Source organism: Anolis sagrei, chromosome Y (assembly GCF_037176765.1).
Source record: "Anolis sagrei isolate rAnoSag1 chromosome Y, rAnoSag1.mat, whole genome shotgun sequence".
NCBI lineage: Eukaryota > Metazoa > Chordata > Lepidosauria > Squamata > Dactyloidae > Anolis > Anolis sagrei.
In genome coordinates, this window is record NC_090035.1 from 51440461 (window position 1) to 51466676 (window position 26216).

Below are 26216 nucleotides of genomic sequence, written 5' to 3' on the forward strand. Positions count from 1 at the left end.
GGATGTAGAGTGGGTCATGGGGACTCTGTGTGCCAAGTTTGGTCTTGATCAGTCATTGTCAAGGGTCTCAGTGGTCTCAAGAAGTGAGTGAAGTGACTGCAAGTCCGATCATCCATTGTCAAATTCTTCCAAACCGCACCAGGATGTAGAGTGGGTTATGCGGGCTCTCTGTGTAAATTGTGGTCCTGATCCATCACTGTTGGCAGTTGTAATGGTCTCAGGAAGGGAGTGCAGGTATTGCAAGTCCCATCGTCCATGGTGCATCCTCCCCCAAACCGCACCAGGATGTAGAGTGCATCTTGGAGACTCAGTGTGCCAAGTTTGGTCTTTATCGGTAATTGGATGATGGTTGCAGGAATTGAGCAAAGGTACTGCAAGTCCCATAATCCATGGTCCATCCCTGGCCAAAACACACCAGGACGTAAAGTGGGTCATGAGAGGTCTATGTGCCAAGTTTGGTCCTGATCAGTCATTGGATGAGGTTAACAGCAGTCTCAGAATGTGAGCGATGGGACTGTAAGTCCCATCATCCATGGTTCATCCTCCTCCAAACTGCAGTAGGATGTAGAGTGAGTCTTGTGGGCTCTGTGCGCCAAGTTTGGTCTGCATTGGTAATTTTCTGACCCAGCCCCCTCTGGCCTTTTCCTTTCCTCTCTTTGTTATCTCGGAACCTTGGAATTGAGGTTGGCCAATCAGAGACCAAATGCAAATTTCCTTCTGTCATGTCCCCGTTTCTGTCATGAACCCTTTTCTCCAACAGGGGCTCCTGTTGAAGCAGGCCAATCAGGGAGCATATGCAAATAGCACCACAGCGGCAGCCATTCAGAATCTTGGAATTGAGGCTGGCCAATCAGAGACCAAATGCAAATTTCCTTCTGTCATGTGCCCATTCCTGTCATAAACCCTTTTGTCCACCAGGGTCTCCTGTTGAAGCAGGCCAATCAGGGACCATATGCAAATAGCACCACAGCAGCAGCCAATCAGAATCTTGGAACTTTCAGGCTGGCCAATCAGAAAGCCGGCACATACACCGCCACACATCTGCCGCATACAAGTTTTGACTTTTATTATGTACTAGCTTGGGGACCCGGCGCTGCCCGGGTTATTTGAGAAAGGAATTGTGTATCAAGGTTGGTCTTTATCAGTTATTTATATGACTCGCACTTGTCTCAGGAAGTTAGTGAAGTTACTGTGAGTCCCATTATCTGTGGTCCATCCCCCTCCAAACTGCTCCAGGATGGAGAGTTGGTCATGGGGGTTTTGTGTGCCAAGTTTGGACTTGATCGGTCATTTGATGAGTGTTGCAGAGGTCTTGGGAAGTGAGTGGAGGTACTTGAAGTCCCATCATCCATAGTCTGTACTCCCCAAACCTCACCAGAATGTTGAGTTGGCCATGGGGGTTCTATGTTCCAAGTTTGGTCTTTATTGGTTTTTGAATGAGTGTCGCTATGGTTTCAGGAAGTGAGTGAACGTACTGCAAGTCCCATCATCCATCGTCGATCCTTCAAACAGCACCGGGATGTAGGGTAGGTCATAGGGGCTGTGTGTGCCAAGTTTGGTCTTGATTGGTCATTAGATGAGGGTTGCAGCAATCTTGGGAAGGGAGTGGAGGTACTTGAAGTCCCATCATCCATGGTCTGTCCTCCAAACTGCACCAGGGTGTAGAGTGGGTCATTGGGGCTCCGTGTGCCAAGTTTGGTCTTGATTAGTCATTGGCGAGGGTCTCAGTGGTCTCAGAAAGTGAGTGAGGTTACTGTAAGTCCCATCATCCATCTCCATTTTTTTCCAAATGACACCAGGACATAAAGTGGGTCATGAGAGGTCTATGTGCCAAGTTTGGTCTCGATCAGTCATTGCATGAGGTTTGCAGAGGTCTCAGAATGTGAGTGAAGGTACTGGAAGTCACATCATCCATTGTCTGTCCTCCTCCAAAACTGCAGCAGGCTGTAGAATGGGTCATGGGGGCTCTGTGTGCCAAGTTTGGTCTTGATCAGACATTAGGTGAGGGTTGCAGCAGTCTTGGGGAGTGGAGGTACTTGAAGTCCCATCATCCATGGTCTGTCCTCCTCGAAAGTGCACAAGGATGTAGAGTGGGTGCACTCTAAAGTGCACAAGGATGTAGAGTGGGTCATGGGGACTCTGTGTGCCAAATTTGGTCTTGATCAGTCAGTGGTCTCAGGAAGTGAGTGAAGTGACTGCAAGTCCCATCATCCATTGACAAATTTTTCCTAACCACACCAGGATGTAGAGTGGGTCATGCGGACTCTCTGTGTAAATTGTGGCCCTGATCCATCATTGTTGGCAGTTGTAATGGTCTTAAAAAGGGAGTGCAGGTATTGCGAGTCCCATCGTCCATGGTGCACCAGGATGTAGAGTGCATCATGGACACTCAGTGTGCCAAGTTTGGTCTTTATCGGTAATTGGATGAGGGTTGCAGTGGTCTCAGGAATTGAGCAAAGGTACTGCAAGTCCCATAATCCATGGTCCATCCCCGGCCAAACCACACCAAGACATAAAGGTGGGTCATGAGAGGTCTATTTGCCAAGTTTGGTCCTGATCAGTCATTGGATGAGGTTAACAGCGGTCTCAGAATGTGTTTGATGGTACTGCAAGTCCCATCATCCATGGTTGTAGTAGGATATCGAGTCGGTCTTGCAGGCTCTGTGTGCCAAGTGTGGTCTGTATTGGTAATTGTCTGACTCTGCCCCCTCTGGCCTTTTCCTTTCCTCTCTTTGTCATCTCGGAATCTTGGAATTGAGGCTGGCCAATCAGAGACCATATGCAAATTTCCTTCTCATGTCCCCGTTTCTGTCATGAACACTTTTCTCCACCAGGGGCTCCTCTTGAAGCTGGCCAATCAGAGACCATATGCAAATAGCACCACAGCGGCAGCCAATCAGAACGCTAGCACATACACTGCCACACTTTTGTCCTCCTCCACATACAAACTTTCACCTTTATTATACAGGGTTAGTCAAAATGCATAGGCCAATAAGCCATTCAATTGAATGGCTTATTGGCCTATGCATTTTGACTAACCCTGTATACTAGCTTGGGGACCCAGCGTTGCCCGGGTTATTAGAGAAAGTGGTAATGCCGGTTCTGTATGCCAAGTTTGGTCTGTATTGGTCTTTGGATAAGTAGGATGTCGAGTGGGAGATGGGGGCTCTGTGTGCCTATTTCGGTCTGTATTGGGAGTGTTCTGACCCAGCCCCCGGCCTTTCCTTTCCTCTCTTTGTCATCTCGGAATGTTGGATTTGAGGCCGACCAATCAGAGATCATATGCAAATTTCCTTCTGTCATGCCCCATTTCTGCCATGAACCCTCTTCTCCACCAGGGGCTCCTATTGAAGCTGCCCAAACAGAGACCATATGCAAATAGCACCACAGCGGCAGCCAATCAGAACGCTGGCACATACACCGTCTGCCCTTCCTCTGTCCGATACAAACAAACACTCTTCTTTATTATATACTAGCTTGGGCACCCGGCATTGCCCGGGTTATTAGAGAAACTGGGTAATGGCGGTTCTGTATGCCAAGTTTGGTCTGTATTGGTCTTTGGATAATGGCTGCATTATTTTCAGGAAGTGAGTGAAGGTACTTCAAGTCCCATCATCCATGGGCCATCCTCCTACAAACAGCAGTAGGATATAGAGTGGGTCATGGGGGCTCTGTGTGCCAAGTTTGGTCTTTATCAGTCATTAGATGAGGGTGGCAGTGGTATCAGTAAGTGAGTGAAGGTAGTGCAAGTCCCATCATCCAAAGTCCATCCCCTTTCAAACTGTAGCAGGATGTAGAGTGGATCATGGGTGCTCTGTGTGGCAAGTGTGGTCTTGATTGGTCATTAGAAGAGGGTTGCAGCAATCTTCAGAAGGGAGTGGAGGTACTTGAAGTCCCATCATCCATGGTCTGTCCTCCTCCAAACTGCACCAGGATGTAGAGTGGGTCATTGGAGCTCCATGTGCCAAGTGTAGTCTTGATTAGTCATTGGCGAGGGTCTCAGTGGTCTCAGGAAGTGAGCAAAGGTACTGCAAGTCCCATCATCCATCTCCAAAGTTTTCCAAACAACACCAGGATGTAAAGTGGGTCATGAGAGGTCTACGTGCCAAGTTTGGTCTTTATCCATCGTTGAATGAGGTTTGCACTCACAATGTGAGTGAAGGTACTGGAAGTTCCATCATCCATGGTCAACCCTCCTCCCAAACTGCAGCAGGATGTAGAGTGGGTCATGGGGGCTCTGTGTGCCAACTTTGGTCTTGATTGGTCATTAGATGAGTTTTGCAGCAGTCTTGGGTAGTGGAGGTACTTGAAGTCCCATCATCCATGGTCTGTCGTCCTCCAAACTGCTCCAGGATGTAGAGTGGGTCATTGAAGCTCCATGTGCCAAGTTTAGTCTTGATGAGTCATTGGCGAGGGTCTCAGTGGTCTCAGGAAGTGAGTGAAGTGACTGCAAGTCCCATCATCCATTGTTAAATTCTTCCAAACTGCACCAGGATGTAGAGTGGGTCATGCTGGGTCTCTGTGTAAATTGTGTTCCTGATACATCATCGTTGGCAGTTGTAATGGTCTTAGGAAGGGAGTGCAGGTATTGCAAGTCCCATCGTCCATGGTGCATCCTCCTTCAAACTGCACCTGGATGTAGAGTGCGTCATGGAGACTCAGTGTGCCAAGTTTGGTATTTATTGGTAATTGGATGAGGGTTGCAGTGGTCTGAAGAATTGAGCAATGGTACTGCAAGTCCCATAATCCACGGTCCATCCCCGGCCAAACCACACCAGGACGTAAAGTGGGTCATGAGAGGTCTATGTGCGAAGTTTGGTCCTGATCAGTCATTGGATAAGGTTAACAGCAGTCTCAGAATGTGAGTGATGGTACTGCAAGTCCCATCATCCATGGTTCATAGTCCTCCAAACTGCAGTAGGATGTAGAGTGGGTGATGGGGGCTCTGTGTGCCTATTTCGGTCTGTATTGGTAGTGTTCTGACCCAGCCCCCGGCCTTTCCTTTCCTCTCTTTCTCATCTCGGAATCTTGCATTTGAGGCTGGCCAATCAGAGACCATATGCAAATTTCCTTCTGTCATGCCCCATTTCTGCCATGGACCCTCTTCTCCACCAGGGGCTCCCATTGAAGCTGGCCAATCAGAGACCATATGCAAATAGCACCACAACGGCAGCCAATCAGAACGCTGCCAAACACGTCCGCCCTACATCCTACCTACCTCTGCCCTACGTCGCATACAAACTTTGACTTTTATTATATAGTAGCTTGGGGACCCGGCGCTGCCCGGGTTATTAGAGAAAGTGGGTAATGGCGGTTCTGTATGCCAAGTTTGGTCTGTATTGGTCATTGGATGACAGTTGCATTGTTTTCAGGAAGTGAGTGAAGGTACTTGAAGTTGCATTGTCCATGGTCAACTCTCCTCCAAACAGCAGCAGGATATAGAGTGAGTCATGGGGCCTCTGTGTGCCAAGTGTGGTCTTTATCAGTCATTGGTTCAGGGTCGCAGTGTTTTCAGTAAGTGAGTAAAGGTACTGCAAGTCCCATCATCCATGGTCAACCCTCCTCCAAACAGCATCGGTATGTAGAGTGGTTTATGGGGGCTCTGTGTGCCAAGTTTGGTCTTGATCGGACATTAGATGAGGGTTGCAGCAGTCTTGGGAAGGGAGTGGAGGTACTTGAAGTCCCATCATCCATGGTCTGTCCTCCTCGAAAGTGCACCGGGATGTAGAGTGGGTCATGGGGACTCTGTGTGCCAAGTTTGGTCTGGATCAGTCATTGGCAAGGGTCTCAGTGGTCTCAGGAAGTGAGTGAAGTGACTTCAAGTCCCATCATCCATGTCCAAATGTTTCTAAACTGCACCAGGATGTAGAGTGGATCATGCGGGCTCTCTGTGCGAATTGTGATCCTGATCCATCACTGTTGGCACTTGTAATGGTCTCAGGAAGGGAGTGCAGGTATTGCAAGTCCCATCGTCCATGGTGCATACTCCCCCAAACCGCACCAGGATGTAGAATGCATCATGGAGACTCAGTGTGCCAAGTTTGGTCTTTATCGGTAATTGGTTGAGGGTTGCAGTGGTCTCAAGAATTGAGCAAAGGTATTGCAAGTCCCATAACCCATGGTCCATCCCCAGCCAAAACACACCAGGACGTAAAGTGGGTCATGAGGGGTCTATGCGCTACGTTTGGTCCTGATCAGTCATTGGATGAGGTTAACAGCGGTCTCAGAATGTGAGTAATGGTACTGCAAGTCCCATCATCCATGGTTCATCCTCCTCCAAACTGCAGTAGGATGTCGAGTGGGTCATGGGGGCTCTGTGTGCCTAGTCTAGTCTGTATTGGTAATTGTCTGAACCAGCCCCCTCTGGCCCTTTCCTTTCCTCTCTTTGTCATCTCGGAACCTTGGAATTGAGGCTGGCCAATCAGAGACCATATGCAAATTTCCTTCTTATGTCCCAGTTTCTGTCATGAACCCTTTTCTCCACCAGGGGCTCCTGTTGAAGCAGGCCAATCAGGGACCATATGCAAATAGCACCACAGCAGCAGCCAATTAGAATCTTGGAACTTTCAGGCTGGCCAATCAGAAAGCCGGCACATACACCGCCACACATCCGCCGCATAAAAGTTTTGACTTTTATTATATACTAGCTTGGGGACCCGGCGCTGCCCGGGTTATTAGAGAAAGTGGGTAATGGTGGTTCTGCATGCCAAGTTTGGTCTTTATTGGTCATTGGATAACGGCTGCATTGTTTTCAGGAAGTGAGTGAAGGTACTTGAAGTCCCATCATCCAAAGTCCATCCCCTTTCAAACTGCAGCAGGATGTAGAGTGGATCATGGGGGCTCTGTGTGCCAAGTTTGGTCTTGATTGGTCATTAGAAGAGGGTTGCAGCAATCTTTGGAAGGGAGTGGAGGTACTTGAAGTCCCATCATCCATGGTCTGTCCTCCTCCAAACTGCACCAGGATGTAGAGTGGGTCATTGGAGCTCCATGTGGCAAGTTTAGTCTTGATTAGTCATTGGCGAGGGTCTCAGTGGTCTCAGGAAGTGAACAAAGGTACTGCAAGTCCCATCATCCATCTCCAAAGTTTTCCAAACAACACCAGGACGTAAAGTGGGTCATGAGAGGTCTATGTGCCAAGTTTGGTCTTGATCCGTCATTGGATGAGGTTTGCAGAGGTCTCACAATGTGAGTGAAGGTACTGGAAGTTCCATCATCCATGGTCCACCCTTCTCCAAAACTGCAGCAGGATGTAGTGTGGGTCATGGGGGCTCTGTGTGCCAACGTTGGTCTTGTTTGGTCATTAGATGAGTTTTGCAGCAGTCTTGGGTAGTGGAGGTACTTGAAGTCCCATCATCCATGGTCTGTCGTCCTCCAAACAGCTCCAGGATGTAGAGTGGGTCATTGAAGCTCCATGTGCCAAGTTTAGTCTTGATGAGTCATTGGCGAGGGTCTCAGTGGTCTCAGGAAGTGAGTGAAGTGACTGCAAGTCCCATCATCCATTGTCAAATTCTTCCAAACCGCACCAGGATGTAGAGTGGGTCATGCTGGGTCTCTGTGTAAATTGTGGTCCTGATCCATCATCGTTGGCAGTTGTAATGGTCTTAGGAAGGGAGTGCAGGTATTGCAAGTCCCATCGTCCATGGTGCATCCTCCTTCAAACTGCACCTGGATGTAGAGTGCGTCATGGAGACTCAGTGTGCCAAGTTTGGTATTTATTGGTAATTGGATGAGGGTTGCAGTGGTCTGAAGAACTGAGCAATGATACTGCAAGTCCCATAATCCACGGTCCATCCCCGGCCAAACCACACCATGTCATAAAGTGGGTCATGAGAGGTCTATGTGCGAAGTTTGGTCCTGATCAGTCATTGGATAAGGTTAACAGCGGTCTCAGAATGTGAGTGATGGTACTGCAAGTCCCATCATCCATGGTTCATACTCCTCCAAACTGCAGTAGGATGTAGAGTGGGTGATGGGGGCTCTGTGTGCCTATTTCGGTCTGTATTGGTAGTGTTCTGACCCAGCCCCCTTTGGCCTTTCCTTTCCTCTCTTTGTCATCTCGGAATGTTGGATTTGAGGCTGGCCAATCAGAGACCATATGCAAATTTCCTTCTCATGACTCCGTTTCTGTCATGAACTCTTTTCTCCACCAGGGGCTCCTCTTGAAGCTGGCCAATCAGTGACCATATGCAAATAGCACCGCTGCCCAGCCAATCGGAATCTTTGAACTTTCAGGCTGACCAATCAGAGACCACAGTGGCAGCCAATCAGAAAGCGAGCACATACACCGCCACACTTTTGCCCTCCGCATACAAGTTTTGACTTTTATTATATATATAGATATAGATATAGATATAGATATTGATAGATATAGATATAGATATAGATAGATATAGATATAGATATAGATAGATATAGATATAGATATATAGATATAGATATAGATTTACACAGTATTTATATTCTGTTCTCACCCAGAAGGGGACCCAGAGTGGATCACAGAACACATATACGGCAAACATTGAATGCCATTATACAATTACAAGATAGACAACTGTACATAGATAGAGGTATATATAGTAGGGCTGGGCGGCTTCGTTTCGTTAATTCGTAATTCGTTAAAAATTCGTTATTTTTTTTTATAACGAAGCGATAACGAACCATTCTGGAGCAACTTAAAAACTAAACGAATTTTTAAATTCGTTTCGTAAATTTATTTATTTATTTATTTATTTATTTAATACGCTTGTATACCGCCGATATCTCAGCCAAGCGGCGACTCATCGCGGTTTACAACAACAATAAAACAACAATATTCAATTAAAATATAAAACACAACATAAACATTTCACAGTATTGGGCCACCAATACAGACCAATTCATCTCTTAGTTTAGCCATGATCCTGATTCGTTGTCAGTAATTGCCGGTCCTAGGTCGAGAGTTCCTTGCATCGAGTTAATCGAAAGCTTGCTCGAACATCCAAGTTTTCAGTTTTTTACGAAATACCATCAGTGAAGAGGCTGTTCTTATCTCTATAGGGAGGGCATTCCAAAGCCGAGGGGCCACCACAGAAAAGGCCCTATCTCTCGTTCCCGCCAACCGCACCTGTGAAGCAGGCGGGATTGAGAGAAGGGCCTCTCCTGAAGATCTTAGGGTCCTGGTGGGCTGATAGGTCGAGATACGTTCGGATAGATATGTTGGGCCAGAACCGTTTAGGGCTTTAAAGGCCAAAGCCAGCACTTTGAATTGGGTCCGGTAGCTAATCGGCAGCCAGTGGAGCTGGTACAGCAGAGGAGTTGTATGCTCCCTGCGCCCTGCTCCTGTTAGTACCATGGCTGCCGCCCGTTGGACTAGTTGGAGCTTCCGGGCCGTCTTCAAAGGCAACCCCACGTAGAGAGCGTTGCAGTAGTCGAGGCGGGATGTAACCAGAGCGTGGACTACCGTGGCCAAGTCAGACTTCCCAAGGTACGGTCGCAGTTGGCGCACGAGTCTTAACTGTGCGAATGCTCCCCTGGTCACCGCCGAAACCTGGGGATCCAGGCTCAGCGATGAATCCAGGATCACACCCAAACTGCGAACCTGTGTCTTCAGGGGGAGTGCGACCCCGTCTAACACAGGCTGTAACCCTATACCCTGTTCGGCCCTGCGACTAACCAGGAGTACCTCTGTCTTGTCTGGATTCAGTTTCAATTTGTTCGCCCCCATCCAGACCGTCACAGCGGCCAAGCACCGGTTCAGGACTTCGACAGCCTCCTTAGTAGCAGGTGGAAAGGAGTGACAGAGTTGGACATCATCTGCGTACAGATGACACCGCACCCCGAAACTCCGGATGATCTCGCCCAGCGGCTTCATGTAGATGTTAAACAACATGGGGGACAGTATTGAACCCTGAGGAACCCCACAAGACAAAGGCTGTGGGGTAGAACAGGAGTCCCCCAGTAACACCATCTGAGACCGGCCCTCGAGGAATGACCGGAGCCACTGCAAAGCAGTACCTCCGAGTCCCATTCCCGCGAGGCGTCCCAGAAGGATACCGTGGTCGACGGTATCGAAGGCCGCTGAGAGGTCGAGTAGCACCAACAAGGACACACTCCCCCTGTCGAGCTCCCGACGGAGATCATCCACTAAGGCGACCAAGGCTGTCTCAGTACCATGCCCCGGCCTAAAGCCAGACTGTGCCGGATCCAGATAATCCGTGTCTACCAAGAATGCCTGGAGTTGTGAGGCCACCACACGTTCCATGACTTTGCCCAAAAAGGGGAGATTGGAAACAGGCCGATAGTTAACCAATTGAGTGGGGTCCAGTGATGGTTTCTTCAACAGCGGTTTTATCACAGCTTGCTTTAAGCTGGCTGGAAATATGCCTTCCCGAAGGGAGGCATTAACTACCACCTTGACCCACTCGGCCAATCCCCCTCTGGCCTCCTTTAGAAGCCAGGATGGGCAGGGGTCTAGGATGCATGTGGTAGCTCTCATTCCTCCAAGCACCTTGTCCACATCCTCGGTTTGAACCAATTGAAATGAATCCATCAAAATTGGACAAGCAGATGCTCGTGTTACATCCTCAGAGACTGCCGTTAATATGGTGTCCAGTCCAGAGCGGATCAAAGCGACTTTGTCTGCAAAGAACTGAGCAAAGGCTTCACAGCGAGCCGCCGAGTCATCAGGGCACCCATCCTGAATGGTGGGTTTTAACAGGCCTCTGACAACTCGGAACAGTTCAGCCGGACGGTTCTTTGCAGACGCAATAGTGGCCGCAAAGAAAGTTTTCTTTGCGGCTCTTATTGCCGCGGCGTATGACCTTAGAAAGGCCACAAACCGTGTTCGATTTGGCTCGCTCGGATCCGAACGCCACACGCCCTCTAGTTCCCTCTTCTTTCGCTTCAACGCTGCCAGCTCCTCAGTAAACCAAGGAGCTGGTTTAGTTCGGCTACTTGAGAGGGGACGTTCTGGAGCGATCGTGTCTATTGCTCTGGTCATCTCCCCATTCCAGAGAGCGACCAGGGCATCAACAGGATCGCCAACCGAGGTGGCGGGAAATTCCCCAAGAGCCATCAGGAATCCCTCCGGATCCATAAGCCTCCTGGGGCGGACCATTTTAATAGGTCCTCCACCTCTGCGGAGGTTAAGGGGTGCAGTAAGTCTAAAGCTGACCAGATGGTGGTCGGTCCATGGCAACGGAGAGATGGATAACTCCTCAACACCGCCGCCTTCCTCCCATCCCTGACAGAAAACTAGGTCCAATGTATGTCCAGCACAGTGGGTGGGGCCAGATATTTGTTGGGACAGCCCCATGGTTGCCATGGTAGACATGAAGTCCTGAGCCGCTCCCGTTAGGGCAGCCTCGGCATGGACATTGAAGTCCCCCAGCACAAGTAGCCGTTGGGACTCCAATGCCAGGTCCGAGACTACCCCTGCTAGCTCAGGTAGGGAGACTGTAGTGCAGCGAGGTGGACGGTACACCAACAGAATCCCTAATCTGTCCCGGTCACCCACCCTCAGGTGGACGCATTCAAAATTTGTTGACTGCGGGATGGGGGTCCTGGTCAGAAGAATGGAATCTCTATAGACTACTGCCACCCCGCCTCCCCGCCCTCCGGATCTCGGTTGGTGCTGCACAGAGAACCCGGGTGGACAGAGCTGGGTCAAATTTGCACCTCCCGCTTCATCCAGCCAGGTCTCTGTGATGCACGCCAGATCTGCCCGTTCATCCAGGATTAAATCCTGGATAAGAGTTGTTTTACCGTTGACAGATCTGGCGTTCAACAGCACCACCTTCAATCCGGAGGGACCGCCAACCTGGTTACACCAACTTACCGTATCAGGAGACCGATTTGGGATTACTAATGTTGTTCCACGTTCCCTAGGCCGAATTAAAGGTCTCCCTTTCCCGTATCTCCCCTTCCCCACCACGACTTCTATGGGGGCTCCTCGACTAACGGAAGCCTCTCCCTCCTCCATGACGCGTTCAACATCCATAATAGTAAGCCAAGAGTCATTATAGACTGTTTGATAAAGTACAATTCCAGTTTGCCAAGGCTTTACCCTCCAATCGTCTCCTGCTCCTATTATGTTGTAATCAAGTCCCCCGGAGCTATTCCATTTTCTTTGTCCCACACGTGCAATTAGTAACCAAGTTAACAATTGCAAGAAGTTAAATAATAGCATGGATAACAGTTGATTATACAGTCAGGGGGTTTGGTTAAAGCTCTTAAAGTGCAATTGGGAATTATGTCAACAATTAAAATGCATTGACTAACAATTAATCTCAAGGTGCCTAATGAGATGCGTCATGGAGGCCTGATTCAACGCTGATGTATCGAGTCAATTAAAGTGCTAGGTTGAGTAAAGTGTCCCCGAGATAGAAAGTTTAAAGTGCTAATAAGATAAGATAAAGTGCTAAGCTTATAAAGTTGCTAAAGTGCTCTGTGCAACCGTACTGAATTTAGTCCGTACAATTGAAAGGTGGTTGAGCAACCAAGTTAATTAGCAGCATCAAAGAGGTCAATACAATAACAATATTAGCACCAAATAAGATAGAGGTCAATACAACCAAAGTTGGTCAGCACACTTGAAAAAATGGATTGCAATCAAAAGGATCGGCAAGGACAAATAGATTAACAACAATTGACAACGATCAGCGATAATAAAGTTCGTTACAGTCCAAATTTGTATCAAAGAGATGTAAAGATAAAAAGATAAAAAGTATAAAAAATTGGTCACAGGTGGACGAGTTCAATCTTCCGGGATGTGATGGAAAAACTGGGCAAGATGGAATTTATTTAGGGCCTGTATGTTATGAGGGTCCGCTAAGATTTTAATAAGGCAGACTGGCCCACAAAATGGCGGCCGCGTAACAAGCCGGCGAGATGAAGCCCAATGGTGACACAACGCCGCTCCACAGCAATCCAAACCGAAACCCACACCGAGTTGGGCCGACACGGAGTCCGCGGAGCCGTCGGTCCTTGGGGCCGGCTATAGCAGCGAGACTGCAGATGTATGAGGCTCACCACACCGGGCCGAGCAGTCAGCACAGTCAGGAACGCCACAGCACAGTCAGGAACCACACAAACAACACGCCGGAAGGTCGCGTCGCCGCAGCCGCCACAGCCCCGGCAGCCAGATAGCCCAGCGCCGGCGCTAGGCAGCGGCAGCCAAAGCAGGAGGTCCCGCGGAGTCCCGACGCCCCGCAGCCGACCGCGGTAGCACAAAACAGCTCTCAGCCCCCGAGCAACAAGGGAAGCGTCCGGGTCCAGCAGCCGCCGCGTCTGGCAGGCGCAGCCCCCGGTCCCAGCGGCGCCCCGGCCTGGCCTCTCCGCCGATGTCAACAGCCGTGCCCACAGGGCGTGTAGTCAGCCGAGCCAAGGAGGGCAAGGAGGAACTCCGGGGGAAAGGGGAGCCCACCCGGGCCGCCGAACAGGTTGCCAATCAGCGCCTCGGCGTCCTCAGCACTCCAACGAGATGCGACCCGCTCGAGCCGCTCAAACACGGAGGGACGGTGCCCACCAGTCACCCGGCGGTCACAATCCCAAGCGGGAACAAACCTACCCTCCACGCCGAAGCAGGTGGGTACTGGATGAAAATACAGCTCAGGGAATGGAGGCAGAGGGGAGCGAGATCCTGAGTCCGCACGCTGTAATGGCGGCTGGCCGCTCTATCTCTTCCTCCTTCTTCCAGCTCTTCAACTCTGCATACGCCTGTGCTCCTTCAGTTGCTTCCCCAAAGCCACCTACGTGACCCTGGGTTGGCAAATTGATTTAGGAGCGGTTTCTGTGGCTCAGTAGCAGGTTTAGTTTATAAGTTAGCAGTTAAAGTTCTTTCTTCTGCCAGAGCTAGAGTTTGCTGCTGCTAACGCGCCGCCATCTTAAACGCTTCAGATTCATTATGTATTTGTTTCGTTATCGGTTTGAGGTCGTTTCGTTATTATTTCCGCATGTCTGGGGCAAGTTTTATAGTTGTTTTTTGTTTAATTAGTGAAAAAAATATAATATCACACCAACAGTCAACAACAGAGGGAGAGGGAAGCTTCAGAAGTTCCCCCTGTCCCATTTGGAGGTTTTTTAGCGTATTGCGCGGTCGCGTCCGCCATTAACGAATCGATTCGTTATTGTTTCGTATTTGTTTCGTTAATGTTTCGTAATTTTTTTTAACATTTACGAAATTTCGTAAATATCGAACTTTTTAAAAGAAAAATTTCGGAATTCTTTTAAATGTCGAAACGCAACCCCCCCCCCCCAAAAAAAACGAATCGATTTTAGAAACATTTTTTTCCATGGTTGCCCAGGCCTAATATATAGGCTTTCCCATCTTTGGCATCTTGAGGGCTCTGCTCGGTTCCGGCCACCGGGGGGGGGGGGGCGGGGGTACTGTCGCTCCATCCTCCCTGCTGAAGAGCTTTGTTCCTATACTTCCTCCTTGATCGAATTGCTGTATTTTTCTGGCATTTCCTTATGGGTGCCTTAAATACCTCCCCGCATTGAGAAGTACCTATTTATATATTCACATTGCTGTTTTCTAAACTGCTAAGTAGGTACAAGCTGGGCTAAAGGCCAGGAACTCACCCTGACCCGGGCTTCGAACTGTGAAGCTTTTGGTAGCAAGAATTACTGCAACTGGTGGTTAACCTTCTGTGCTAAAGCCTGGCCCATAGTAACAGAGACAGAATGCTACCCTGTTTCCCCAACACCGCCGTAGTGAGCGACGGCGGTGTTGAAGAGCTGCATCCTCCCTGCTGCCTTTTTATAGGCCCCGGCGGCCTGCGGGGGGAGGCCTACCCTGAAAGTAAACTCTAACATGATTTTTCAGGGTTTTTGAATAATGCTCAAAATATAAGCCCTACTTCAAATAATAAGCCCTAGTTACAGTTAATTAAAAAATCAATTTAAACAGTGTCCATGCAGCTACATGCAGACCATAATGAATCTTTTTGAACAAAATTAATATAGGACCCTTCATTTTCAGGAAAACAGTATCTACTCCTACTGACATTGCATTGTGTGTTTGGTTTTAAAAGACAGTTCATTTAGTTTGAATCTTGCAATTTGCTTATGATGTGTATTAACTGCCTTGAGGTTTTGTTGAATGCAGAATATGGATCTTTTAAATAATTCCAGTTTTTGATCCTTCCTGAGCAAGATTAAAAACATAAAAGGAGAGAAGGTAGCCTTTAATTCAAGAGTGATTTGGCAGAGAGGGCTAAGTATTTCCCTTCCATAAAGAGCCCTGAATCTATTAAGAATACTTGCACAATGTTCTTTATCAAAACTCTTACAGAAAAAATGTGCATAAAATAAATTCTGCTTCTCCATCTATTTCTGGACCAGCTTTCTGTTTTCCTCCACTTATCATTCAGTAGATTTGCTTGAAACACATCTGCATTTTCTGTGCTTTTCCTCTGCTTCTGTTGGATAAAAAGCCCACATAATAAAACTGTCTGGAGAAAAGTAGCACAACTCTTGATTTGATATGCAGAGAGCTATGAAACCGAAAAGAATGTTTTCTTAATATCGAATTTTTCATTATGTGTGTCAAAAAGAAAAAAAAGTGTTTGACTTTGTGGATTTGACAGACATATGAAGTAAAATGCTGGCTCTGGCTCTCTGTCTTGAGTTCTCAAGCACATCCAGCTCTTGAGGCTAAAACGTCTGGAACTAAAAGTTTCAATGCATCCCACCCTGAAAAGAAATCTTGGACCCATTAGGGACATGGTAGTGCTTGTCAGAAACTATAAGCATACTCAAGAAATTGAATGTATAGAGGGAGACAATAACAGTCTCTTTTCGTTAGCTAATGGGGCAACTGAACAAACATGTTGAGCGCTAAGACAAAATTCTTATTTCATTTATTTATTTATCTACAACATTTGTATGCTGCCCTTCTTACCCGAAGGGGACTCAGAGCGGCTTACAAGATATATAGATATAGATATAGATATAGATATAGATATAGATATAGATATATATTAGCATAGTACAATATCAGTATTGAATATTACTATATTGTACTATACAATTATACTGTAACATTATTAGTAATATTATATGTAATATTAATATATAATTATAGTATATTATTAGTAGTATTATATTGCATTACATTATAATATTATAAATATTATATGTATATGCAATATATTATGTTATATTACATTATTTTATATTACCATCATAGCACAGGAGACAAGGTGGAATTGTCCCCTGCCCCCCTCTCTCTTCACTCTGGCCCAAAGCGACAGTTAGTGCTGGGGGAAGGGTCCCTAACTGATGACATTTTCATGTTGATCCGCGAACAACACTTAGTTCTTGTTTCCCTCACTGTAGATCAGTGTCTGTGGTGCATTCACTTTGCTTTCTCCACCTAACTTAGTGTAAAGCCCCTGTTTGTAACAATACTCCTTCAATTCTCCTCAAAGGAGCTGCGGAAATACAAAGAGAACGAGAAGGATACAGAGGTGTTAATGTCAGCGCTCTCAGCCATGCAGGATAAGACACAGCACTTAGAGAACAGCTTGAGTGCGGAGACAAGGATCAAGTTGGACCTCTTCTCTGCATTAGGAGATGCAAAAAGACAGCTTGAGATAGCCCAAGGTAAGTGGAACTCTCCGGAAAAATGAGGCTATCGTTTCTTGCCTAGTGATATATTGTGGATGTGTGAAAAGGAAAAGCTCTCACACCCATACATACGGCGCCAGAGGTGGGAAATGCTGGGAAATTCCTGTCTTTTTGGCTGTACTTCCTTAAACGGCAGTGGGATCTCCAAAGCTTCAAATCAAACCCTCTCAGGCTTTGAGGGGGAAAGGATTCTGCAGAAAAACCATAGCGAGCCCCAGAGTTTCATGCAGGACCCTTGGGATTCTGAAGTCCCTTGACTGCACAAACTACTGAAGGAATTTCCTTTTGCCCAAAACGATCTTCCCACAATAAATTTGTCCAGTTTAGTAAAAAAAATAACTCTTGACAAAATGTCTCTAGTCTTAGAGTCCATTAAATGTGTCTGGTTTTGGCTGTCAGAGGAACTCCACCATCACACCATTGACAGTTTACCTTCAGGCAAAAAGTCATGATCTCCTCAATGAAAGGTTCAAACTTAACTAATAGTAGGTGATGAGTTAAATCAAGTTTACCTCTGCTTCATCACCAAGTAGTAATTCTAGAGTCTCCGTGGAAACGGAATATAAAGTACAGGTGTATAATACGTTGTCGGAGGCTTTCACGATCAGAATCACTGGGTTGCTGTGGGTTTTCTGGGCTGAATGGCCATGTTCCAGCAGCATTCTCTCCTAATGTTTTGCCTACATCCATGGCAGGCATAATAATAATAATAATAATAATAATAATAATAATAGTAATAATAATAATAATAATAATAATAATAATAATCTTTATGTATACCCCGCCACCATCTCCCCAAGGGGAACTCAGGATGGCTAACATGAGGCTGAGCCCAAACATAATACAACAGAATAATATACAAGACAATAAAAATAAACACAACAAATACATAACAAAATAAAATAAACAATGCAAAATAACATAATAAAATCAGTCACAAAGGACGGGCCAAATGTGCAATGTAAAATGCTAAAAATGTTAAAACATCAGAGGTTGTGGGGGCTGTTGAAAACTAATCAATTTCAGGTTTATATATCTCAGGAATAATGTCCAGGCTGGGGAAAAGAGCTCTTGTCTGTTGGAGGGAAGTGTGAATGTTGCCACTGGCCAGCTTGATAAGCATTGAATGGCTTTGCAACTGCTTCCTGCCTGGGTGAGTCCTTTGTTGGGAGGTGTTAGCTGGTGTGTTGGGAGGTATTTATTTCCTGTCTGGAATTCCCTTGTTTGTTCTTTCTTACTGCTCTGATTTTATTTATTATTTATTTATTAACCATATTTATATATACTGCCTTTCTCAGCCCAAAGGAGACTCAGGGCAGTTTACAAATGGCACAATTCGATGCCTACAAACCAAAGAACAATTAAAACATTTAGCATAAATGCATTTTGGAAAGCTTTCTCAAAAAGACAGATTTTAACTTTTTTTTAATGTTAGAAGGGTGGGCGCTGATCTGATATCCCTAGGGAGGGCGTTCCATAGCCAAGAGGCCACCACTGAGAAGGCCCTGTCTCTCGTTCCTGCCAACCAAGTCTGTGAAGAAGGTGGGACTGAGAGCAGGACCTCCCCAGACGATCTTAAGGTCCTAGATGGTTGATAAGGAGAGATACGTTCGGACAGGTAAGCTGAGCCAGAACTGTTTTAGAGTTTTTTTAATACTGGTCACCAGATTTTGTTCATCTTCATGGTTTCCTCCTTTCTTTTGAAATTGTCAAGTGCTCAGCTATAGCTGAGTTCTTTTGAGTTCGTCTACAGTGCCTTTCGTGTTCCTTGATTTGTGTTTGTAAATAAAGAGCAAGACTCAAAAACAGGGGAATTCCAGAGAGGAAATAATCAGGGCCAGCTAAAACCTCCAAACAAAGGATTCCCTCGGGCAGGAAGCAGCCAGACCTTGAAGCTGAAAGGCTTCGCAATTCTAATCAAGGTGATTAAGGGCAACATTCACAAATGCGTCCAGCAGACAACAGTTTTTTCTCCCAACCTGGACATTATTCCACAGATATATAAATCTCACTTAATTAGTTTCCAACAGACCTCACAACCTTTGAGGATGCCTGCCATAGATGTGGGCTAAACATAAGGAGAGAATGCTTCTGGAACACGCGGAAAACGCACACCAATACAATGTAAAATGTGAGAGAATTCCTTTAATCTTCCTGAGTAGCAGAGATTTGGCCATAGAATCCTGATCAAATTCACTGCCCTCCACACCGAGGGTCACAAGTGGGTTTTGTGGATATCCCCCCTCCCCCCAGTGAAAACAGGAGCAAAGCAGTGCTTGAAAACTCATGGCTAGATTTAAATGGCTTTCTGAATGAAGTTTCAAGTTGTAAATTTCCACGATATTCAGAAATGTGATATGGTAGGAAATTAAGAGCCTAGGCACGGCTGAAGTTCCTCACTTGGTATGTTCCGTCCAGATAAACAAATGGAGAGGGAAGCAGGAAGAAAATAATAATGGAAAACACATTGAATAGATGGGTGTATATTTCACACTACTCCAGAGCTGTATTTTCCAAGCTTAGGAAAATAGGCCTTTGGTGAGGGCCTCTGTACAAAGAATATCATATTCTTTAGTAGGAAGCCATGACTAAATGCCTATTGCCATATATTCTGGGCATGGGCAAACTTTGTCCCTCCAGGTGTTTTGGACTGCAACTCCCACAATTCCTAACAGGAGGGACGAAGTTTGTCCATGCCTGATATATACAATATGTATGTATAAGCTGACCTCATGTATAAGTCAAAGGTGCAGGTTTTGGGGATATGTCCCATGGATTCCATAGAGAGCTTGAAAGCAGTAATGCGGCCTTGGGTTCAGCCACCATTTCCCATCCCAGGCATTCACAGAGGCCAGAAATGTACACCCGACTTCAGGCATCAACAACCATTGTGTAGTAGTTTTCATATTATTCTTGGTCAAGGTTGCTGCATTGCTAGTCCAAATTTTTCTTTGTGGTCTCTGTGAATGCACACATGTGGAGTGTCTGCGCCTGCGCAGGCCCCAACGGAAACTTCTCTTGTTTAAACTTTTCAAGTTTTGGCTGTAACCCCACCCAGTCCCTGGCAGGGCATAAAAGGCGCGTCGCACGCACACTCAGCAGTTCCTGTTTTTCCACCGTAAGGCTTACTTCGGATCTTCTGCGATGTCCACGAATCAATTCAAGCACTGCACGCGGTGTTCTAGAAAGATTCCAGATTTGGATAAGCACTCATTGTGCCTTTTTGCCTCGGCAAGGCCCATATCGCCAACTCCTGCTGTCATTGCCAAGCCTTAACAGCGCAGTCTCAGAAGAACTGAGTTCACCGTCTACGGTACCTGCTGTACCAGCAGTCTTTGGCACCGGCACCTTCGACGTCGACCGTTCGGCATCGGCATAGACCACACGACCGTCAACCTCGACAGTGGCATCGACCTCCCAACCGGGCGATCTGCCCTCACAACCCGCAACTCACCAGACAAAGGTGACTAAAGCGGCACAAAAGAGACCTTGGGCGACCATGTCGATGACATTGAAGACCACGAAGCCGACCAAGCAGACCAAAAGGCCTTGTACGGTGACTACTGAGACCGTACGTGTGCGCCATTCCTCAACCAGCTCTGTGTCTTCGGTGAGGTCAGCCCGGTCCACGAGGTTGACAACTGCAACTCCGCCATTGTCAATGCTGGTACGCATTGCCTTTTGATGAGCCCAGGAGGAATCTCGTTGTGCTGCGACCTCCTTTTCCGTCCCTCCCACGCTGGACAAATCGCTATGGAAGTCGGCATCGACTCATCCCCCGGCAAGGAAGAAAAAGACGATACCTCAGCCCTCTTCTTCTTCTTCTTCTTATCGAAGAGCAACAATAGCCTTATTGGCCACATTGTCAACGAGGTCTCATTGTGCTGCAACCTTCTCTTCTGTCCCTCCCACGCCGGGCAAGTCGCTATCGAAGTCGGCATCGACTCATCCTCCGGCAAAGAAGAAAAAGACAATAACTCAGCCCTCTTCTTCTTCCTCTTCTTCTCGAAGAGCAACAATAGCCTTGTTGACCACCTTGTCAGCGAGGTCTTTGGCGATTCAATCAGCCCAGCCGGAGCCCCTCCAACAGCTAGCCCAGGAGGAAGAGATGCCGACAGAGGTTCCCGTAGAGCGGCTAGAATCCCCAGTTACCGCGATAGCACCCAACCGGCCCCCTGGACTTACTGCCAGACAAGAGCTCTTTCCACCCATGGCGACGCCGGAAAGGGGGAGACAAACGGCCAGGCTGGCACGCGCTGCTCAGTCTTCAGCCTCCAAACAACCTCCAACCCCATCTTCACCCCGGTTCCCGGCTCCTCCTCCATCTCCACACAATCCTTCCTCATCCTTGCCCCCTCCATCTGAAGCGGAAGAAAAAGAGGAAGATGGAGAATTGGCTGCCTCGGTCCATTCGGGCTCGGTACTGTCCCTCGGTATCGAGAGGTCCCCTACCCACGATGCCTATGAGGCTGACCCTCTGTCGCCGACGGACAGCATCAGGGCCTTCGCTGACCAGATGGCCCGCATGGCAGACACTTTGGGCCTGGAGGTTAAACACACTTCCAAGGCAGTTACTGACCCGGTGTTCAAGCAGGTCCAATCGGAGACATCGCCAGCCCCTCTGCTACCCTTCCTGCCATACCTCCTAGATGTCATCCAAGCTTCTTGGAAGACCCCATCCTCCATCCCTCCTACTTCTAAGAAAATTGAGGCCTGGTACCGGACTGACGATGAGGGCCTAGAATGGCTGAAGCACCACCCCAACCCTAAATCAGTGGTAGTGAAGGCTGCACAAGCATTCAGGAGGCAGTCTTCAACCCACTCAGACTGGGAGGGAAAGAGGTTCGACGCCATTGGCCGAATACTCTATTCAGGTGCTCTCTTGTTAGCCAGAATGGCCAACTATGGCGCCTGTATGGGAGCCTACCAGCAGATCCTCTGGGAAAAGACCATGCCCTTCTTCCAACGGATGTCGGAAGAAGACCGTATGGTCCTGACCACCCTGGCCCAGGAGGCAAACTCTTTGGCACATCACCAGATGCAGATGGCCAAACACACAGGAGGGACAGCCGGGAAGATGATTGCTCATGCGGTCGCTATCAAAAGACATGCCTGGCTCCGATCCTCTGGCCTCTCGACATTGTCAAGGCAGGTCATTGAAGACTTGCCCTTCAACGCCCTGGAGCTCTTCAATGCGGGGACTGATGACAAGCTGAAGGCGAATCAGGACTTTAAAATATTGGCAGCCAAGTGCGGGATCAAAAACCAATCTCAATCTCAAAGAACAAGGTGGTTCCAGTACTCGAGACGGCGGAATGGAGCTCCATACTGGCAGTTCCAGTATCATCAGATGTTTCACCCCCTGCAGACCACACAGCAGCAGGCCCATCGGCCACAGCAGCCCCAGCAGCGTCTCTCACAGCCGCAGCAACAACGATCAAGGTCCCACCAAACGTCAGGCAGAAACCATCCTAGGTGCCATGTTTGACGCTCTCCTGGACGATACCGTCCCCTTATCCAGTACCGATGCCGTTCCCATGTCCCTCCTTTCAATCCCCAACCTCGAACTTCGACCTCGACACCCGCTGTTCAGTGACCGCCTTGCAAGTTTAATCAGTGCATGGCAAAGTATCACCTCCGATGTGTGGGTGCTAAGAATTGTGGAGAAAGACTATGCATTGGAGTTCAAGGAACTCCTGCCAACAGGACAGATTGTCGAAACCGAACCCTCCTCTCCAATCCTGTCAGAGGTTGACGCCCTTCTTCTAAAAGGGGCAGTTTCTCCCCTGCCAGACTGCTACAACTGGCAGGTCTTCTTCTCCAAATATTTCACTGTCCCCAAGCCAGATGGTTCCCTCTGCCCAATCCTAGATTTGAGAGACCTCAACTCCTTCATCAAGCCTCAGAAGTTCAGAATGGTGACGGTGTTGTCCATACTTCCCTTCCTCAAACACGGGGATTTCTTCATGTCCATTGACCTCTGGGACACTTATTTTCACCTGTCAATTCAAAAACACCACAGATGTTTTCTTGCCTTCCGAGTTGCGGGACAAACCTACTCCTTCAACGTGCTCCTGTTCAGGCTCGTTACAGCCCCAAGGACTTTCATAAAATGTATTTCGGTGGTGGCCGAAGCTCTCAGAAAGGAAAAAATCAGGATTTTTCCATATTTGGATGATTGGCCACCGATAGCATGCTCCCCACGCTCCTACAGTCTCAAATTCAAAGAACGGTCTCCCTTCTCGGGGATCCTGGCCTCCAGCTGAACAAAGAAAAGTCGCACTTGACTCCAACAACGTGCATAAAGTTCATCGGCGCCATGTTTGATTCACTGACCCAGTCTGTATATCTTCCCGAAGCAAGATTCAGAGCGCTCAGTCTTGAGGCAGTCCGAGGCATTCAGTCTCGAATTATATCGGCCAAGCAAATTCAAATCCTGCTAGGTCACATGGCCTCCACAGTGATGGTGACCCCACTGGCAAGGCTGCGATTCCGACCTCTTCAAATATGGTTCCTCGACCACTTCAACCCGGTCAGAGACCGCACGTCAAAGCGCCTCATCGTTCCACCATCCGTAAAAAAATCCCTGAAATGGTGGACAGATCGGCACCATGTCTGCAAAGGCATTCCCTTTCATCCCGAACCCCCATCCATCATCTTCACTATGGATGCATCAATGTTCTCATGGGGATGCCATACAGGAGAACTCTCCATCCAAGACCTGTGATCTGCAGAGGAGAGGCTGTGCCATTTCAACTACCTAGAACTTCTGGCGATCTTCAAATCCCTGCGGGCATTTGCCCTTCTGGTCACAGGAAAAAATGTCCAAATTCTTACGGACTATATGGTGGCCATGTACTATATAAACAAGCAGGGCGGCACCGGGGTCGAGAAAACTACTGATCCTTTCACTGCAACTTTGGGAGTGGTGCGTAGCCAGGTCGGTCTCGCTGGTGGCGATACATCCCCCAGGCTCCCAGAACATTGAGGCGGACTCACTGAGTCGAACACGGTAATCTTCACACACGAATGGAAGCTGAACCTGCAGGAGCTTGCCATACTCTTCAACAACTGGGGGTGGCCAGACGTCGACCTCTTCGCGTCTCCCTTGAACGTCCAGCTCCCATGGTTCGGAGCCCATCTCCCACCGGGCACGGTACCGGGGTGCCTAGGGGATGTGTTCCTCCTCGACTGGTCGAGAGATCTGCTGTACATCTTTCCACCCTTCCCACTCATCCCCAGGGTGATCGAGAGGATCCAGGCGGCACGAGCCAACTGTATCCAGATAGCGCCTGCATGGCCGAGGCAAGCATGGTTCCTGGTTCTCCTTCATCTCTCCGATGATTGAGTCCAACGCCCCCCGCTCCGCCAAGACCTTCTGTTGAGAGAAGAAGGCCAGCTTCTTCATCCCGATCTCCCATTCCTACACCTCTGGCATGGAGGATCCAGTCCTCAGGGCGCTGTGTCCGGATGTCCATTCCATCCTGACTGCGGCCCACAAGCCAGCTATGAAAAGATGCCTGTTTTGCCCGATTCCAGAGTTTCCTTCTTGAAAGGGGAATCGAAGAGTCCCAACCTTCCATACCATCTGTTCTCCAATTTTTATTTACCCTTACCGAGCGCAGCCTCTCGCTTTCATCATTAAAGACCCACCTTTACCGTCATTTTATGGCATGCCCAACAGAGAGGGGGAACCTCTCTCTTTCGGAATTCCTTTGTGAGGTCCTTCCTAAAGGGGTTTAACAACCTTCACCCTCCAGTTCGTCCTCCAACCCCTGGCCGGAGCCTCGATCTCGTCCTTGCTCGGCTGATACTACCACCGTTCAAGCCCCTGGCAACAATCGACCTTCGCCTCCTTTCATGGAAGGTGGCATTCCTCGTGGTGATCACTTGAGCCCATAGGCCATCTGAGTTGACAGCTTTGGGGGTTGATGAACCTTATTTGCTTTTCCATGCGGATAGAGCGGTTCTCCACATGGACGTTTCTTTTCTCCCAAAAATTGTTTCCCCCTTCCACGTGAATGAGGACATTGTTTTGCCTTCTTTTTTCACTCGCCATCCACCTTGGACTCTATTTGCAAGGCGGCCATCTGGGCAAACCCACAAACCTTTGTTTCCCGTTATAGGCTGGACACCATGCATAGACCTGACGTGGCCTTTGGAAGGACAATCCTGGCTTCTTGTCCTCCCTAGACTTTTTACCTTGTTCTCGATACCGTGTTAAATGTTGAATGTCGATATCGTTTATGCAGATTGCTCACTTCATGCATATTTTTTTTTGGTGTTATGATCTCTCATGCATTATTGTGTGTCTTTTCGTTGCCTTCCTTGCTCACTGGAAAATACCACATTGCCTCTGCTCTTACATACATGATTGCCACCCTCCCCTCCTTGGGCTCGGGGGTGTTGTTTCTTGGTAGGTTACATACCTGTGACCATCTTTCTTCAAGTGGTGCTCTGTGAATTCACACAAACCCGCCCAGCCTCCCCTCTAACAAACTTCCGCCTTTCTCGCTGCCTTGTGGCATAGGAACTGCTGAGTGTGTGCGCGGGGCGCCTTTTATGCCCTGCCGGGGACTGGGCAGGGTTACCGCCAAAACTTGAAAAGTTTAAACTAGAGAAGTTTCTGTTGGGGCCTGCGCAGGCACAGACCAGGCCCGTAGCCAGGATTTTGTTTCGGGGAGGGGGGGCTGAGTTTGGTTCGGGGGGGAGCTGAGTCTGAGTGAAAGAGGGTCTACCCTAGCAAACCTTTTGTAACGTTACCCCAATACCCCCATGCATATGGGATATATTGAGCATGGTGATCAGATCATGATATGAATAAACATAACAGTTTAAATAATGTACCAGTAAGGCCTTCTCGCGGACCACCATGAGAATTTCGGGGGGGGGGGGCTGAACCCCTTAAGCCTCCGCCCTGGCTACATGGCTGGCACAGACACTCCACATATGTGAATTCACAGAGCACCACTCGAAGAAAGATGGTCATAGGTATATAACCTACCATTATCTGTCCCCTTCCATGTATTCCTTTCACATTGGCTATTATTTCATCTTTGACAAAGGGGACACAGCAACAGACATGTTCACTGTCTCCGCTTCCTTCACAGACAATGTTACTGAAAAGATTGCTGTCTTTGGTACAAATATATTTTCAAAACTCAGTTCCTGCTGCTTGTAGCTTAGCTCCAGTTGTGATAGTTCTGTGCTGTAAATGGCTTCCTTATCCAGCAGAGGGCACACAAGATTAACCCAAGAATAATGTTCTGTGCTGGATATAATACAACATACCGTATATACTCAAGTATAAGCCAACCTGAATATAAACTGAGGCACCTAATTTTACCACAAAAAACTGGGAAAATGTATTTTTATTGTTTATTGGTTTTTCCCACTCCCACCCTCCCCTCCTTGTACATGCCATTTATACATCAAACTACAGAAGTTACATTTGAAATATCAGTCTCAGTCTTAATTTTTCTACTCCACATCTTAACACATTCTCTAAATAATTCCTAACTGGTTCCCACATCCTCTTAGTTATTGTAACCTTTTCAATTCTATCTATATTATTCCATTTGCAATTTGTTATTTCCACATTTAACATA

The 26216-nt window shown here is 47.8% G+C and overlaps 1 protein-coding gene across 1 annotated transcript in view; it reads left to right on the top strand.

The window, feature by feature from the left end:
* Positions 1 to 26216, top strand: part of LOC137095312 (macoilin-like) — a 393189-nt gene that overhangs the window by 359332 nt on the left and 7641 nt on the right. Inside the window, exon 10 of the mRNA XM_067461783.1 lies at positions 16410 to 16584. Coding sequence (XP_067317884.1) covers positions 16410 to 16584 — 175 coding nt within the window. The remainder of the gene's footprint in view (positions 1 to 16409; positions 16585 to 26216) is intronic.